This window comes from Ostrinia furnacalis, unplaced genomic scaffold (assembly GCF_004193835.3).
Source record: "Ostrinia furnacalis isolate ACB-3 unplaced genomic scaffold, ASM419383v2 OfSCF0197, whole genome shotgun sequence".
Taxonomy (NCBI): Eukaryota; Metazoa; Arthropoda; class Insecta; order Lepidoptera; family Crambidae; genus Ostrinia; species Ostrinia furnacalis.
In genome coordinates this window covers 192,776-208,351 of record NW_021130436.1, presented here as the reverse complement: position 1 = coordinate 208,351, position 15,576 = coordinate 192,776, and the positions used below count along the sequence as shown (strand labels likewise).

The 15,576-nt window shown below is 35.0% G+C and overlaps 1 protein-coding gene across 1 annotated transcript; it reads left to right on the top strand.

Moving 5' to 3' along the window:
- Positions 1-7,768: 7,768 nt before the first annotated feature.
- On the top strand, positions 7,769-9,115 carry LOC114355236 (uncharacterized). Its single transcript, XM_028307961.1, has 4 exons — positions 7,769-8,151; positions 8,311-8,445; positions 8,644-9,018; positions 9,110-9,115. The coding sequence occupies exons 1-4, from the start codon at positions 8,026-8,028 to the stop codon at positions 9,113-9,115; spliced, it is 642 nt and encodes a 213-aa protein (XP_028163762.1). The 5' UTR covers positions 7,769-8,025.
- The last annotated feature ends 6,461 nt before the right edge of the window (positions 9,116-15,576 follow it).

Here is a 15,576-nt window from a genome sequence, read left to right as displayed (position 1 = left end):
ATTCTATTATGTCATCTAAAAATCCAATCATCTCTAGTTATCTGCCTACTGCAGAAATTGATTTAAAAATTAAAACACCGCTAACTTAATAATAATTTATGAATGTACTTTTACAAAGTAGTCACTATGACTAGTCTCGCTACACAGTTCTCGTTACTGTAAGGTGGTTTCAACTTAACAATATTAATAAAACAGACCTTATGTTGTGGCATATAAGGTTTATTATACCAAACTTGTTTTCAATTATGCTCCTTACGGCCGCGTGTAGCGAGACTAGCCGACGCGCGCATTCCATGAACAATAATCCCCAGAGTGAGGGAGCGAGATAGCGTTACTAAAAAGTAGATGTCAAATGTTTAGGTATTTTACTATGAACGTAAAGAGAACGTAGGTAGGTATATAATGCAATTACAAGCTTACGTAAGCACCTCTAACCTACTTTGCTCCTAGCGGTTTTTTGGTTAAATTGGCGTTTTGGACTGGCGATGGCCTAATTTTTTCAAAAACTTGCCCATTTTACGGATCAGTGGGTCTCAGAAGATCACTCCTAAGTAAATAGTTTTATCTATTTAAGTTACTTCCGATTAGCTCTCAGAGAATAATTTCCCTTTAATATTGTCGTCAAGCATAAGAAGATTAAGAAGACTCGCTACGCCAAAGAAAAATCTTAATAAAATACCTACTCACCTACTTATTATTAATTAAAATAAAAACTAATTGCTAGGCTTTTTGCTAGGTAGATAGGTATTTTGAAAAAGTAAAGTTAAACTGGAACTCCAGTTTTTTCACGCTAATATGGGGATAGGTATTCTTCAATAAACCTACCAGCTTGACTTCCTACCTAGGTAGGCCAAGGGTAGGCCTAACTTTGGTCTTTATTTTGTTATTGCTTACAGCCTGATCATTTGAAAAAGCCCGATATTATCAAGATACGACATAGCACGTTCAATCGCTTTCAGCACAATGAACTCCAGGTTCGATTCCCGATTGAGTCAATTTTCTTGATTGAAACCTAGTTATGCTGCAACTGCAGTCAGCATCTTTAGGTAAATAAAAATTCATAATCCTTTTAATTACCTTAAGAAAAAAAAATACGTGTCAGTTTTTATACGACCAGTTTACTAAGACCCCTCAACTTCATAATGTACCTACAAATGAGAGATCTTGGTTGATTGGAATTTATTTCCACGAGTGAAAACGTAGTTGGCTGAGGTTGAATGAGTTTGATAAGACTTAAGAGTAATAGCAGAGTAATAATACCTATGGTAATAGTGATTGATTAAGATTAATAAATTATTTATCATTGTCATCATGCTTAATTTGGTACCATTGCGTTTTTTGTAACCAGATTTTAAAAAGCAAACCTAGCATACATTGAACGGGTTAGTTAAGTAGGTTCGTTCGTTTGTTCGTTTCAGCCGAAAGACGTCCACTGCCGGACAAAGGCGTCCGTCCCCCAAGGATTTCCACAAAGACCGGTCCTGTGCAGTGCAGCTTGCATCCAGGCACATATACAACTAACAGTTAAGTAGGTACATACAACTTACAAGTAGTTTTGGTACTTAGCTTTGGTGAAGGTCACGACGAAAATTTCGACGATTTCTTCTTCTACATACAGGTGATAGGTACCTATTTTCTGCATAGCACAATCGTTAAGGGTTGATTTCTAATAAAATTACGACAATAAAATTCACTTCAGCAATATACCTATATTATACCTACCCTCTAGAAAACCGTAAACCTAAAATATTGTCGGAAACTAGCACCCTCTAGAAAACCGTAAAACCTAAAATATTGTCATGGACTCCAATGCTCCTAGTGTACCGTAGTGTTAAATAATTAATCGATTCGAACGATGTTTAGATATTGATTCGATTCGATGTAACGGGGTTGGTGACCCCCACCATTGCCCCCACTACTGCAGCTCTACCCTGAGTATGACCCTGAGGCTCTACCATGTAAGTTGCACCATGGGTGACCATGTTTTGACCCAGATCACGGAATATTCCTCGGAATATTCCTTTTTTTTGTGTTTTGTGGTTCCGTAAAGACAATGGACAATCTAGTCTATTCGGGTTCTTTGTCAGTCACTTACCAGCATTTTCCCCTCGTACTTCCATTTTATTTACTATTACCACAGTAGATAAATCATATATCTACTGTGCTATTACCTTAAGCTTCCATCGCTCGCCATATTCTTCAAGACTTTCAAGAGTAAGTTTACCTAGTAAGCTCCGGGTGGTTGACTGGTAGAAGAGAAGTCCGTCCATTAAGTCCGGCTTCATGCAAAAAAGTTTCAAGATTGATTAAGTAAGGGGTAAGATTAAGAAGACAGATTCTTAACTTTTGCGATTGTTTGCAGGTTAAAAATAAGTATAGGTACCTACAGCCTACAGTTTGATTAGCTTGCAATAGGTAACTAGGTGACTTTCTCGCAATAATTTGTAGAAATAGGCAGAATAAGTAGGGTGACGGCACCAATCATGGACATGTTAAGCGCACTAAATTAGAATTTGGTTAAAAATGTGATGTTTTATGATGATACAATAATGGTGATTTTTTTTTCGGCACTCAAATAGATGAGGAACATTTAAATAAAACTAATAATCCTGTATGTTTAATATATAATTAATTAAAAATACATAAATTGAAATTTACGAAATCACCATTGATGGACATCAAAATTTCAGTAATGGACACCCAGTTATGGACATGGACTAGGGTTTCTGCTCGAGCTTTCTCGAACTCGAGAAAACTCGAGAAATTTGGCTTCATTCGAGACGAGAAAAATATTACCGGAGCTCGAGAATTCTCGAGTTTCGATTTTGAAGCTTTAATATTCTTGAAAGCCTATTTTCTTAGACAAAAGTAAGTTTTAAACTATTTAATAGGTTAACGTTGCATTTAGACTGGCCTAGTCTTTCCTTTTTTTAACTAATTTGATTTGCAAGTAATGATTTTAACCGAAACTAATAATGTTCACCTACGAGTATGCTATATTTTATTATGTTTGTATAACTGATTGATTTAAAGACTGAAAACTTTTTTGTTAACTATCTGTTAGTTTAGGTNTTAAATTCGTGTATTTTTGGTTATTTGATAAATTTCTCCAAAAAAAGCCCCTATAACAGGTGGTTTTTATTACTTTGCATTATTCTCTATCGTATTACCTTTGTAAAACCAAAAAAAATCGCATGTCTCTATCCCTATCACAACATTTGCTATGATCGTTTAAACTAAGCCTCTCCGGGCGCGCCATTCAACGCTTCGTTAACAACGAAACTGAAAAGCTCTAGATTTGTAATTTTGATAAAGACAAGTTAGATTTCAAATAAAAACCAAAGATTTCGAAGTAAAATAAGCATTTTAGTTAAAATTAAAATTGTCCCTACCTGTAACGGAGAATAATGTTGTGGTAGGCCTTTGTTCAAACTATCATAGAAAATGTTGGGATAGGTATAGAGACATGCGATTTTTGTTTTTACAAAGGTAGGGTGACGGCACCAATTATGGACATGTTAAACGCACTAAATTAGAATTTTGTTTAAAAATGTGATGTTTTTTGACGATACAATAATGGTGAATTTTTTTTCGGCACTCAAATAGATGAGGAACATTTAAATAAAACTTTTTTTTTTTTTTGATGATTCTGCTTCATGGCAATCTGTTTTTTCAACAATAAGCCACTTAAATAAAACTAATAATCCTGTATGTTTAATATATAATTAATTAAAAATACATAAATTGAAATTTACGAAATCGCCATTGATGGACATCAAAATTTCAGTAATGGACACCCAGTTATGGACATGGACCCAATTATGAACATCCATTAATGGACACTTTTATATTGAACACATAAATGAAACAAATGATGCCTCAAATCAACTTTTATTAATGCTATTTGAACTTTCAACATGATCAGTCTTAGATTCCCAAGTTATAAGTACTTACTATCAGAATTTCAATCATTTATAAAGTTATTTATTTTATTAAACATTAATAGAGGCTTTGCCTCTTTGCCAGCAACTGCAACTTAGAATTGGTAACATAATATAAATACATAAATGAGATCTATCAGGTAAAAAATTAGAATCTTAGCAATACAAATTTACAAATCTAGAGCCACTTTCAGCTTTGTTGTTAACGAAGCGTCGAATGGCGCGCCCGCAACTTGACTTGACGCAGACTACGGCATTACTGGTGAGACTGACAAGATATATTATGCTAACGAACACCCATAAAACACAATTAAAATATAAAAAAAAAAAACGATAAAAAAAATCTTTTTTTCCTAGTACAACTGTGACTAAAAAAGCATATTCTTCAATGTAGAAATATTATACAGTATGTGGTTTTGTAAAACAACACCCATCCCAGTACACATGAAAGTAATTACAAGAAAAATATAAATAAAATTTTATTTAATCTATTACTTTACTAGTAAAAAACCTTGTTCAAATATCTCCTAAACTTTCTAGATGGTGCTTGTTACCACCCGCACCACCCCTGCGTACCCCGCTACACTACCGAGCATATGTGATTTTACCAGAATGTCCTCTTCCTCTGCCGTGAGGATAATATAGAAGCCCCATACAAACTGCCGGACTTTTTTGCCTGTCCTTGTTGTGCAACGTTATTCGAGGAACCCCAAACCGGAGGGCAGCTGTGCTTATCTTTTCTCCCATCCTTACATCCAATGCTCTCCCCATTTGTTCGGGGGTGTAATTTTTCTTTGGTGCCATCTTAAGACAAAACAAAGAACCCAATTATGGACAACTAAAAATACCCAGTTATGGACATCGTCCATTATTGGAAAATAAAGAGTTATCACAAAATCAACTCAACTCAAATGTTTAGTGCGTCAAATTAAATAATTAAATACAATAAACTAAAAAAGTTATAAAAGCCTTAAGCATGGACACTTGTCCATTACTGGATTTCATAAAATTTCGAATCCAGTAATGAACAAACCCCACAAAAAACTTATGGCTGTGATTGGACATTTACAACGTAGCTCAATTTACTTGCTATTTATTATTATTTAGTAAAAATAACATCAAATCTTATTATAACACAACATAAGATAACACCATGCACAGATATGTACTCACTTCCTAAACGATTTCAATAGTATAAACGGATTTTCATGACCACCGCGCGCAACGAGATTTCACTTCCCAGCTATGTTAAAACAAAGTTGCCGATTTTGGTGACGTGTGTCAAAATGATAGCCCAAACGTCTATTGGTTGTGATTTTAGTGTTGCCAGTTCAAAATGTTGCGACAGTTGCTTAATAAATTCGATCAACGAAAAAAATGTCCATAATTGGTGCCGTGTCCATTACTGGTGCCGTCACCCTAATACGATAGAGAATAATACAAAGCAATAAAAACCATCTGTTATAGGGGCATTTTTTTGAGAAAACCAAAAAAACACGAATTTATAAGCAGATTTTTTTCAATAAGTATCATTTTTTATTATTTGTTGGCATTTTCTTAGTATTTTTTTAGTATCTTCTGTTATTTAGCATTATCACTGTTTTTATTAAAAGTTATTACGTTTTCTTTACAATAAGTAATTTTAAGAAAAAAAATTATATAAAAAATTAAATAAAAATCTCAAAAAAATTTTGACCTCTTTTTTGTCGATAAAAATAGGTCTAGTTTCACCTAATTTCATATGTACACTTTATCGTGACTCACACTGTATAATTAACGAATCTAACAGTTCTTGCCCCAGTAGAAAACGAAGTCGCGTTTTAATGCGCTTTAATGCTGAAAATTGTCTCTCACAAGTCACTTGCGTGAATGAAATTGTGAGAATTAAACACTGTAATTACATAAAAAAAGCAAAATAAAACTTCCATCATTTTTCGGCAATTTTCCGAGTATTGCATTTATTAGAGAACGCAATTTTATTTTTGGGATATTTGTGGGTCAATGTGGTCAATAGAAGCTTAACCTCAAGTTTTTGGGGTCGCCACCCTTGTCCCCCAACCGCCATCTTGAAAAAAGGGGTGAAAACACTTTTTTAAGCGTCTTACAAAAATTCGCTGTGTTATAATTTGTAGCAAATTGTTTTGCCTATAAATATGTTTACACAGGCCCCTCTTTCCCACTGGGCACTATGGGCACGTGCCCAGGGCCCCACGACGGAAGGGGCCCCCGTCTGCTCAAAAGACCTTTTTCCAGATGATAAGACCCCCCTTGATCCTTAAGTGCCCAGGGCCCCTAGTAAGTTCTCTTTCAAGGTCACTAACATAATTATTATTACTGGACGGGATTATTACTGATGGAAGAAACATATTCCATAAACAACAACCACTCACCGATCAACCCCAAACCGGAGGGCGGCTGTGCTTATCTTTTCTCCCATCCTTACATCCAATGCTCTCCCCATTTGTTCGGGGGTGTAATTTTTCTTTGGTGCCATCTTAAGACAAAACAAAGAACCCAATTATGGACAACTAAAAATACCCAGTTATGGACATCGTCCATTATTGGAAAATAAAGAGTTATCACAAAATCAACTCAACTCAAATGTTTAGTGCGTCAAATTAAATAATTAAATACAATAAACTAAAAAAGTTATAAAAGCCTTAAGCATGGACACTTGTCCATTACTGGATTTCATAAAATTTCGAATCCAGTAATGAACAAACCCCACAAAAAACTTATGGCTGTGATTGGACATTTAAAACTTAGCTCAATTTACTTGCTATTTATTATTATTCAGTAAAAACAACATCAAATCTCATTATAACACAACACAAGATAACACCATGCACAAATATGTACTCACTTCCTAAACGATTTCAATAGTATAAACGGATTTTCATGACCACCGCGCGCAACGAGATTTCACTTCGCAGCTATGTTAAAACAAAGTGGCCGATTTTGGTGACGTGTGTCAAAATGATAGCCCAAACGTCTATTGGTTGTGATTTTAGTGTTGCCAGCTCAAAATGTTGCGACAGTTGCTTAAAAAATTCGATCAACGAAAAAAATGTCCATAATTGGTGCCGTGTCCATTACTGGTGCCGTCACCCTAGGTAGTTTAGTTTTGCATTTGAGTAGTAAAATATGTGCTTTCGTAAGTCGAATTTTCAGTTCAGTTAGGAGCTAAGAGTTTTCCCTGAGTTATTCATTATGTACCTACCTATCTATATAGACGTCAATTTACAAGAAAATACCCAATTACAACATCAAAGGACATTTTCCTTACATTACCTACTGCGAATAGGAAAAGGCCCATTCGTCACCCCGAACTACAGTCTGTTATTCGTCGTTTCTCTCACTCATAGACTCATATCAAGTGCAAGTCAGAATTTTTAGGTCAGATAGTTTGACTTGTTCCTTCCAAGCGACTTCCAGGAGTACCAGGGGTACGCCCATGCTTCCCCCTGGGTACGCCCACCCATGCCTGCCTGACTGCACCGTTGACGTTTTAGAATGCTCTATCTATTTGATGTTTTATGAAAACCCTAATTATAAATAGCTAATAAGTTGACGAGTGCTGTTTACTACAAAAAAACTTAGATTAACTTAGATTAAAAAAGGTTTTATTAATCTAAGCAAAAAAAATATACAGGTGTCCTTAGATTAATAAAAGGTTTTATTAATCTAAGCAGGTGTCCCATTAATCCCATTTTTAAAAAATCTGAAATATCATGTAACGAAACGCAGAACTTTCGTCATGTGTCAAACTTTTTGATTAGAGATAACAAAACGCTTTGTCAAAGATGGAAGCTTGGCGTCTTGTGTAAAATCTTAGATTAATGTAAAATTAGACATTCTTGGTTGATTTTTGTATTTAATTAATACCACGATATTTAGAGGATATTCAGGCAAATTAAAGAGAAGAAGATAAGTAGAATTTCATTTTTAAACAAATGCCCTTAATTGTGATTTAATGGAACTCATCATAGACTGTTTTCAAATAGTTTTTAGATGCAGAAATTCTATGATTTTATAGCTCTATCTGTTACCGCGAACCTACAAAATAAGTTTTCCGATTATTTTTATGAATGACTTAGTTATTAAATACAGCATGGAGCAAGTGAAAGTGTGTAGAATTTGTCTTATTATGGACGTAAAAATGTATGACTTGCGGTTACATCCTCTGGACTATTATTCAAAATCAATAAAAGTAAGTAAATGGTAAACAAAGTTTTTTTAGTTTTAAAAATATTAATTTGAGCTATTATGAAATTTAATTACACTAACTACTAATTAATAAGTAGTAATTGGGCTTGCCTATATTATCCAGTAAATTGTTATAAAATAATTTGCAATAATTTATTTCCAGACCTTGACTTCAATGGATCTTCCGCCTTACGCTTGTTTCGAATGTGCCGCGTTGATCACAAAGACCTACCACTTCAGAGAGAAATGTATGTGGGGTCAAACAGCTCTTTACAACATTATCAATTCCATTGGCATGGTAAGTAATAACTTATTAATAATAAGTAATAACTTATTACTAATAAGTTACCTACATGATAAAAATTACAACTATTTTAGACAGCATGTAAGCTTCTAATGATAATTTTGCAATAATAATAAAAACAAGTTTCTCATTTTATGGTGAATTATTAAATCACTTTTTTTTATTCAAACAATAATTATTTCCTCGTTACAGGTAACAGAACAAAGCGTAAAACAACTTAATAGACATGAATTAAATTTAGTTTCTAGTCTCTCATGTCAAAGTATTTGTATGGATAATACAATAAATATAGCGAGTGAAGAGTCGGAGTTATTAGCTATAAAACATGAACTGACTAATGAAGATGGAGTGGATGCAGTGGATGATGAACAAAAGTATAATTTGGACTTAGGGTTCTTCAAGCATGAGATCAGTGGTGATGATATCAGATTCTCTAGTGATGATGATGATGAACCATTGGTGTTACACAAAAGAAACAAACAAAAGACTACCAAAAGCAAAGGGAAGAAAAAGAAAGCAGATAAACAAATACTTGAAGTGGATTTAGAAGATAGTGCTGAATTTGAGGTAAATAATTAAATTTAGGAATAAAAAAATCTAATAAGTACTTAGGTAATATTGGTAAATATTATACTTAAACTTACAATTTATTCAACAGTACTGATCCATATCTTCATCTGTGTGGATATTCTTTCAGCAATTAAAGGTATATTCTAGACTAGNAGTACTTGCCCAGATTATTATTTGCTTTATTGTTATTATCGTTGGAAGTAGTATCACAATAATCATTTTTATCCATTTGTAGCGGTAAATCTAAAATTATTTTCTTTCTTGATGATGCAGACATCGTAAAACATATACTGTGACACTGAATTTACACTTTTTTATCATTAATATGACTCAGAATAAAGAAATAGTTTTAACCTCCAAAATCGAGAGTCACTGCGGAGTACAAACTCGTGTCTGATGTTACGAGATTGTTCGTCGGAATATATTTCAGATAAGGTGATGTTCAATTAGTTATTTCATAAAGTAAAAATGATATTTAAAAAATAATTACACATATATATAGCTACTGTGATACTTATTAGATTTGATCAAAAAACTATAATTCGTCTTATAGTAACATACGTGTTCGTTCTACGGACCCGTCGATGTTATTGCTTTGCCTTTTTTGAAAGACTGAGGACTCTTTTCAAGATAGAGATATCCCGTTTTTTGCAGGAACTGTAATTTGCAGAGTCCCGTTTATAATAATATATACTAATATTATAAAGAGGTAAAGTTTGTGTGTATATATATTTGTTAAATTGTAAGGGGTAATCTCGCGAAATACTGAACCGATTTTAAAAATTATTTCACCAATAGAAAGCCACATTATTTCTGTGTGTCATAGGTTGTATAAAAAACCGAAAATTTCCACGCGGGCGAAGCCGTGGGTGAACAGCTAGTAAATAATAATAATAGTATTTGTTTTAGACCATTATGATCCATACTGAGTTGTGTTAGTAACAATCTAAGTTAGTAGTGACAAAATCAGTGAAAAAACCGGTTTCTGCGTTAGAACAAGTATGTTTTATTTAATACTGAAATTCACACGAACATCCCGTTTGCAGTGTCCCGCAAAAGACCGATCCGTTCCATTTTGTAATTCGATTTTCAAACACACTCGTGTGTTCACACGGCAGTCCGGTTTTGCGGGATCCTACATTACTGGATCCCGCAAAACGAAGGAAGGTAAGTTCACCCGTGTTCAAGAGGTTAAACACGGATGAAATTGTTGCTAGAGATCTGCATCTTCTACCTTAATCAATTGTTGAACTCTTTGCAAATAGAACTGGCAATAAAGAACCTTCATCGCACATTTAAATTAAAAAAAATATTTAAAAAAGGAGCGACTTTCATTTCAAAGAAAAACTATTTTTATCGAATGTTTTTGTCTCTAATTAAATTTTCCCAGATGGCCAGCATTTACATAGTGTGACCTGTAAGGTAATTAGTGCTAATTTAATTTAGCAACAGGCGACTGTAGTTTTTTTGAAGCTAAAAATTAAGCACAAAATGGCAGTGACCGCTTCAGGTCCCACGGCTTAAAAATTACGAAAATAATTGGTAGAGTTTAAATAAGATAATATTTTGTATTTTAATGTGACTGCTAACATTTAATTTTGTGGAATCATTTTTAGATAAATGAACGAATAAAATTGAATAACTGAAAATAGTTGTATAATATTATTAGCAGCATGCTATAATCCAAACCAAGACTGCGTTTGAATTTGAAATACTTGAAATTAGGTTTTAGTTTTAATTATTTCTACATAGTAGAGTTCTTCTGTCGTGAGATTATACTTTTCTACCTTCTATTGTTCAGAAAATATTATTAAATTAGTAAACAGAAGTTGTAATTGAGTTTCATGACGTTCAGTTTTTTCTATATTATTATACATTTATCGAAGAGGTGTTAGGGCAGAAAAGAAGTAGCATATAAAGGCTCTTTTATTTTTTAAGGTATTTGACATTAGCCGTAATTAACTGGCAATACTTTCCTTTATTTTTAGAAATGAACATGCAAGTTCTAGCTATATCAGTGTTCACTTTAAGGCTCACTTCGACATAATGTCTTTGAGCGAATAGCTCGTGTAACAGTCCATATCAGTTGCACAGTTTCAGGCCTTTGAACGATCGTTTAAGAAGTAATTGGCAACCCTATCGAACAAGTTATACAGACGAGGGTAGCAATAAATATGTAAATTCAACGACGTTCAGTCTTTGCTGGCAAAAACAGGAATTTAATATCCACTAACAGTCTTCGGTAAAATTGTTATACCAGCTTTATAGCAAGACTTTTAGATCGAGTAAATTTATAATTTAACAGCATCGGAATAAAGTGACAATGGCGGTAAAATTATACGATTAATAAACGTTTACGATGTATTTTAATATCAATCAAAATGGTGTGAAATCCAATTTGGTACTACATAAAGTTAGTCGTTAAATAACTGTAGAAAATTACATAAAACAGTAAAATAAAAACATAGTTTTTTTCAGAAACATAGTTTATAACCTTTCTGTCCAACACCGAAGTGTCCCAGATAAATGACATTGACAGGTGGGCGCTACTAAAGATGACCTACACTGAACTGTCCCACCAAACTCATTGACAGGGGGGCGCCACCATCGTTCAACTAATTGTTTCCAACATGGCAAAAATCGGAACCAGCGATCCGGTATTGACGGTGGCGCCCCCTGTCAATGTCACGGATGGGACAGTTCAGTATATTTTGGTCTATATTACTAATACGTAATTACATAAGTGCCACTTGTGGTCTAAACTGAATAAATATTTTTGATTTCGGTTTTTTTTGATTTTAATGAATTATTAGTTCAGACTTTTGCCACGTTGGACTACACTGAAAATTTTCACATGGAATTATGAAACAAATATTCGATAAATAATATCTGTCTTTTGTAATTCAATGTTTAAACTCACAATTAATATTAGTTTAAGTTTTATTCAATCGAGTTTAGACTGGGATCCATAGCCTATGAAAACGTCCTTTTAAAATTATTAAATCAAAGTTAAGATTGCAAATTATATTTGGATAACTAGATTTTAAAATCTAGCTAAACAAATTAACAGACTATTTGTTTCATCAATCACTAAACGTAGGACGAAAGGAGAGAGTGTTTAAATTTTAATGTCTAAAAGTCTTGGAGTCAAAAATTTTTGGGTCAAGGAGAACTTTAAGCTTGAGGAATCGGCTCGAAAACATCCCGTTTTTTGCAGGACCCTATCGTATCGATCTCGAACCGTTCGTATTGGAATCCGAATTTCAAACACACCACACACTTGAATGTTTACACGACGGTCCAGTTTTGCGGGATTGCCGAGGGAACGAGCTCTTAACATTACAAAAACATATACTACTAAACGGGTTCCTGCAAAAAACGGGATGTCTCAGTGAGAAAAAGCCAAGCCCTAAAAGCGCTTTCACATTAGGGCGTTAGAAGCGGGACAACAGCGCGGCAGCGGCGTTTTTATAGTATGAAGGCATGCATCCACTGGTACAATGATATTTTCGGCAGCGCGTCTGTTGCGCGTCTGTCACGCGTCGGTCGCGCATTTGTCGCGCTGCTAAATCGCCTAAATGTAAAAGTGCTCCAAATCTCAAGCAACAAAGCAAAACAAACAAACACAAGAACTCTCAAAAGTATCGGAACATCAAAACAGCTGCATTCGAACTCGGAACAACGCTTACAAACTAATTGAGTCGCGACAAGTGATCTACTTACAAACTACTTTACAATGAAACTTGCCGGATTTCCTCCAAGTCCCGAACATTCCGCGTTTCGACTCATGCAAATGGAGGACGCGCGGTGGGGTGGCCATGTTTTGGGATAAAAGAGATATTTGATAATCAAACATACCGTTCAACAAAACAAACAAAACTAAATTGGTAAGTCAAATTATGTTCCTTAGCACGATAGGCGCCACGCAGCTCTACACAGCACCGATAAGCTTCGAATAATTTAATTTGTTCACATTCTTGTCAGATGCAGCGTGAGACGTCCAGCCACAAGGTGGACTGACGACCTCATAAAGTAGCAGGTAGCAGGAAGCTGCAGCTGGATGCAGGCCGCTACCAATAGAGCGAAGTGAAAATCATTGGGGGATACCTATGTTGAGCAGTGGGCAGAGAGGTCCACTCCTGTGGCTGAAATGATGATGATGATTCTTGTCAGATAAAAGACACCAGCGATAAGTGTATCTAAATATCTAAAACTATCTATTAAACATAAGCTATGTAAGTTTTGGTAAACTTTAAAAGCAAGCAATATTCTGTAAAGTTAATAAATACTTTCTGCACATTCCCAAGATGCGTGGTGACCCCAAAAACACGCGACAACGTGACAAGCCCTTCCCGCGACTCCGCTTGTAAATTAGCGACAACGCGAACTTTCGGGACCCCGCCTCGGTTCGTCGCGCGTCCCACGTTCGCACGCACTTAAAACTTCTGTTTTGTTACCTCAAAAAGAGCGACAGCTTTTGTGTGAACTACAGTTCTTGTCAACTGTCTTTTCTTTCAGTTTTTACCCGACTGCGGGAGAAAAAGGATTATGTTTTGGTTCAGTTTTAAATACAGGGTCAGAGAAGGCAAAATAGGTGTATAACGTTTTAAACAGTTCAAGTCATAAAATCATTTAGTTTCTGCAATAGGCTTTTAAAAAGCGCTTTCACACTTTCCACTATTATTTAAACCCTACCACTGCTTTGGGACAATAAATGGGCCAGAAACTCGGTCACTAGCTCTATTCTATTTCATAATCTACAACCACAGTAAAATATACTTTTTCTTTTACGTACTTCTTGCAGTTATAGGGCTATTTTGATATTACACCAATTATTAGTAAACAAGACTGACAATAAATTCACATTTCACTCATCTGCTCATTTTATTCTATAGTAATAAATAATTACCTTTTTTCCGCAGTCGGTTAAGAAAACAGTAAAATACTACAGTGGAAGTGGAATCATTTATTGTACGATATAGAGCCACGTTGTATCTCACACGGTTAAGTCTACGAGCGATTTGTTGGCGCACGTAGCACCCTAGGTATGTATCAGCCTTCGATTGGGTAGACCGGGAGCTTAGGAGTATTTAGGCAGATTCACTAATTATCACGGTTCACGTATGACATATTCATTTTGAGAATGCCCGTAAAAAGGTTCACATAGAGCTTTGATTTCAATATAATGTTTTCTAGTATCATAAAAGGATACAGGTGGGTTTGTTCGTTTGTTTCAGCCAGATGACGCTTACAGCTGGGCAAAGTCCTCCCCCTAAAATTTCAACAACAATTGGTCCTGCGCCGCTCGCATCCAGATACCTCCCGTAGTAATAGTTAGTAGTAGTAAGTAGGTAGGCTTCACCCACTTAAATTCCATTCAATCACAGAAAGATTCAAGAAAAATACATGTCCCACTTTAACTCTATTGTGTGTATCTGGGTCTTAAGCAACCTAAAAACAGATAGAGTTACTTTCGTGTTTATAAATAGTTCGTTCGTTTCAGCCAAATGACATCCACTGCTGGACAAAATACCATGGAAATATTTATTTCCACTAAAACCTTCAGGTTTCACATCCATAGCTCCCGGCCTATGCGGTTACATTTCACAAGGCGATAGTAGCTCACTTGCTCCTTTTACGCGGTACAAATTCAACTTCTGTTTACTGCGGAGCGTGTAAGATCGGTTTGCGAGTTAAACTAACTTATCGGGTCAGTCTCGGAACTTAAGCAGCGGTTTGGGTGAAAGAAAATATATTTTACAGAACGTTCTCGTGAGATGGCATCAGAACGTTCTCTTGAGATGGCACGGGAACGTTTATCGTCGTGGCGTAGGTAGAGGGTTACGAATACCTAGGTAACTACCTAACTTTTGACATTATAAAGAAAGTTCATGTTATTTTCAGATGTAAGCTTTTAAAGAGTAACAAAAATTTTCATTACTTTGTTTATCAGTAATCCTAACGCTGTTAAGGGACAATAAAGTTACCCATAACTGAAAAAAGCAGTGCAAGAATCTCTCTCTGGTTTCTTCATTCTAAGCATCATTTTTATCAGCTCATTTGATGTCAAAACATAATAATATATCGTTTCAGCCGAAAGACCGGTCCTGTGCCGCCCGCATCCAGGCACCTCCCGGGACCTTACATACCTATGTTACTTTAGAAAGTATACCAAAAAAATTGATTTAACATTTAAAAAAACTGTCATTAATTAACTGAATTATACACGATGAAGAAAAAGCTTCATTTTCTTGATCTACTCCAGTATTTTAAACTAAATCTGTTATTACTCAAAACGAAATCAACAAACTTGCGGCAGTGCCAGACAAAATAAAAACACTTCTGGCTCTTTAATAGCCACCTCGAAAGTTGGTCCATCTTCGGCAAACTTTGGTTGCGGCGGATAGCTGCATAATAGCTGCAGTATACACCTTTATAGGACTTTGTTTACCCTCAAGCCCGTTCCAGCCAAATACAAAATGTCCAATATTAAAAAACTCTATCGAAGTGCAATGAAACAGTCTAATTGGAAAAGTTATAAAAATAATGATGAAA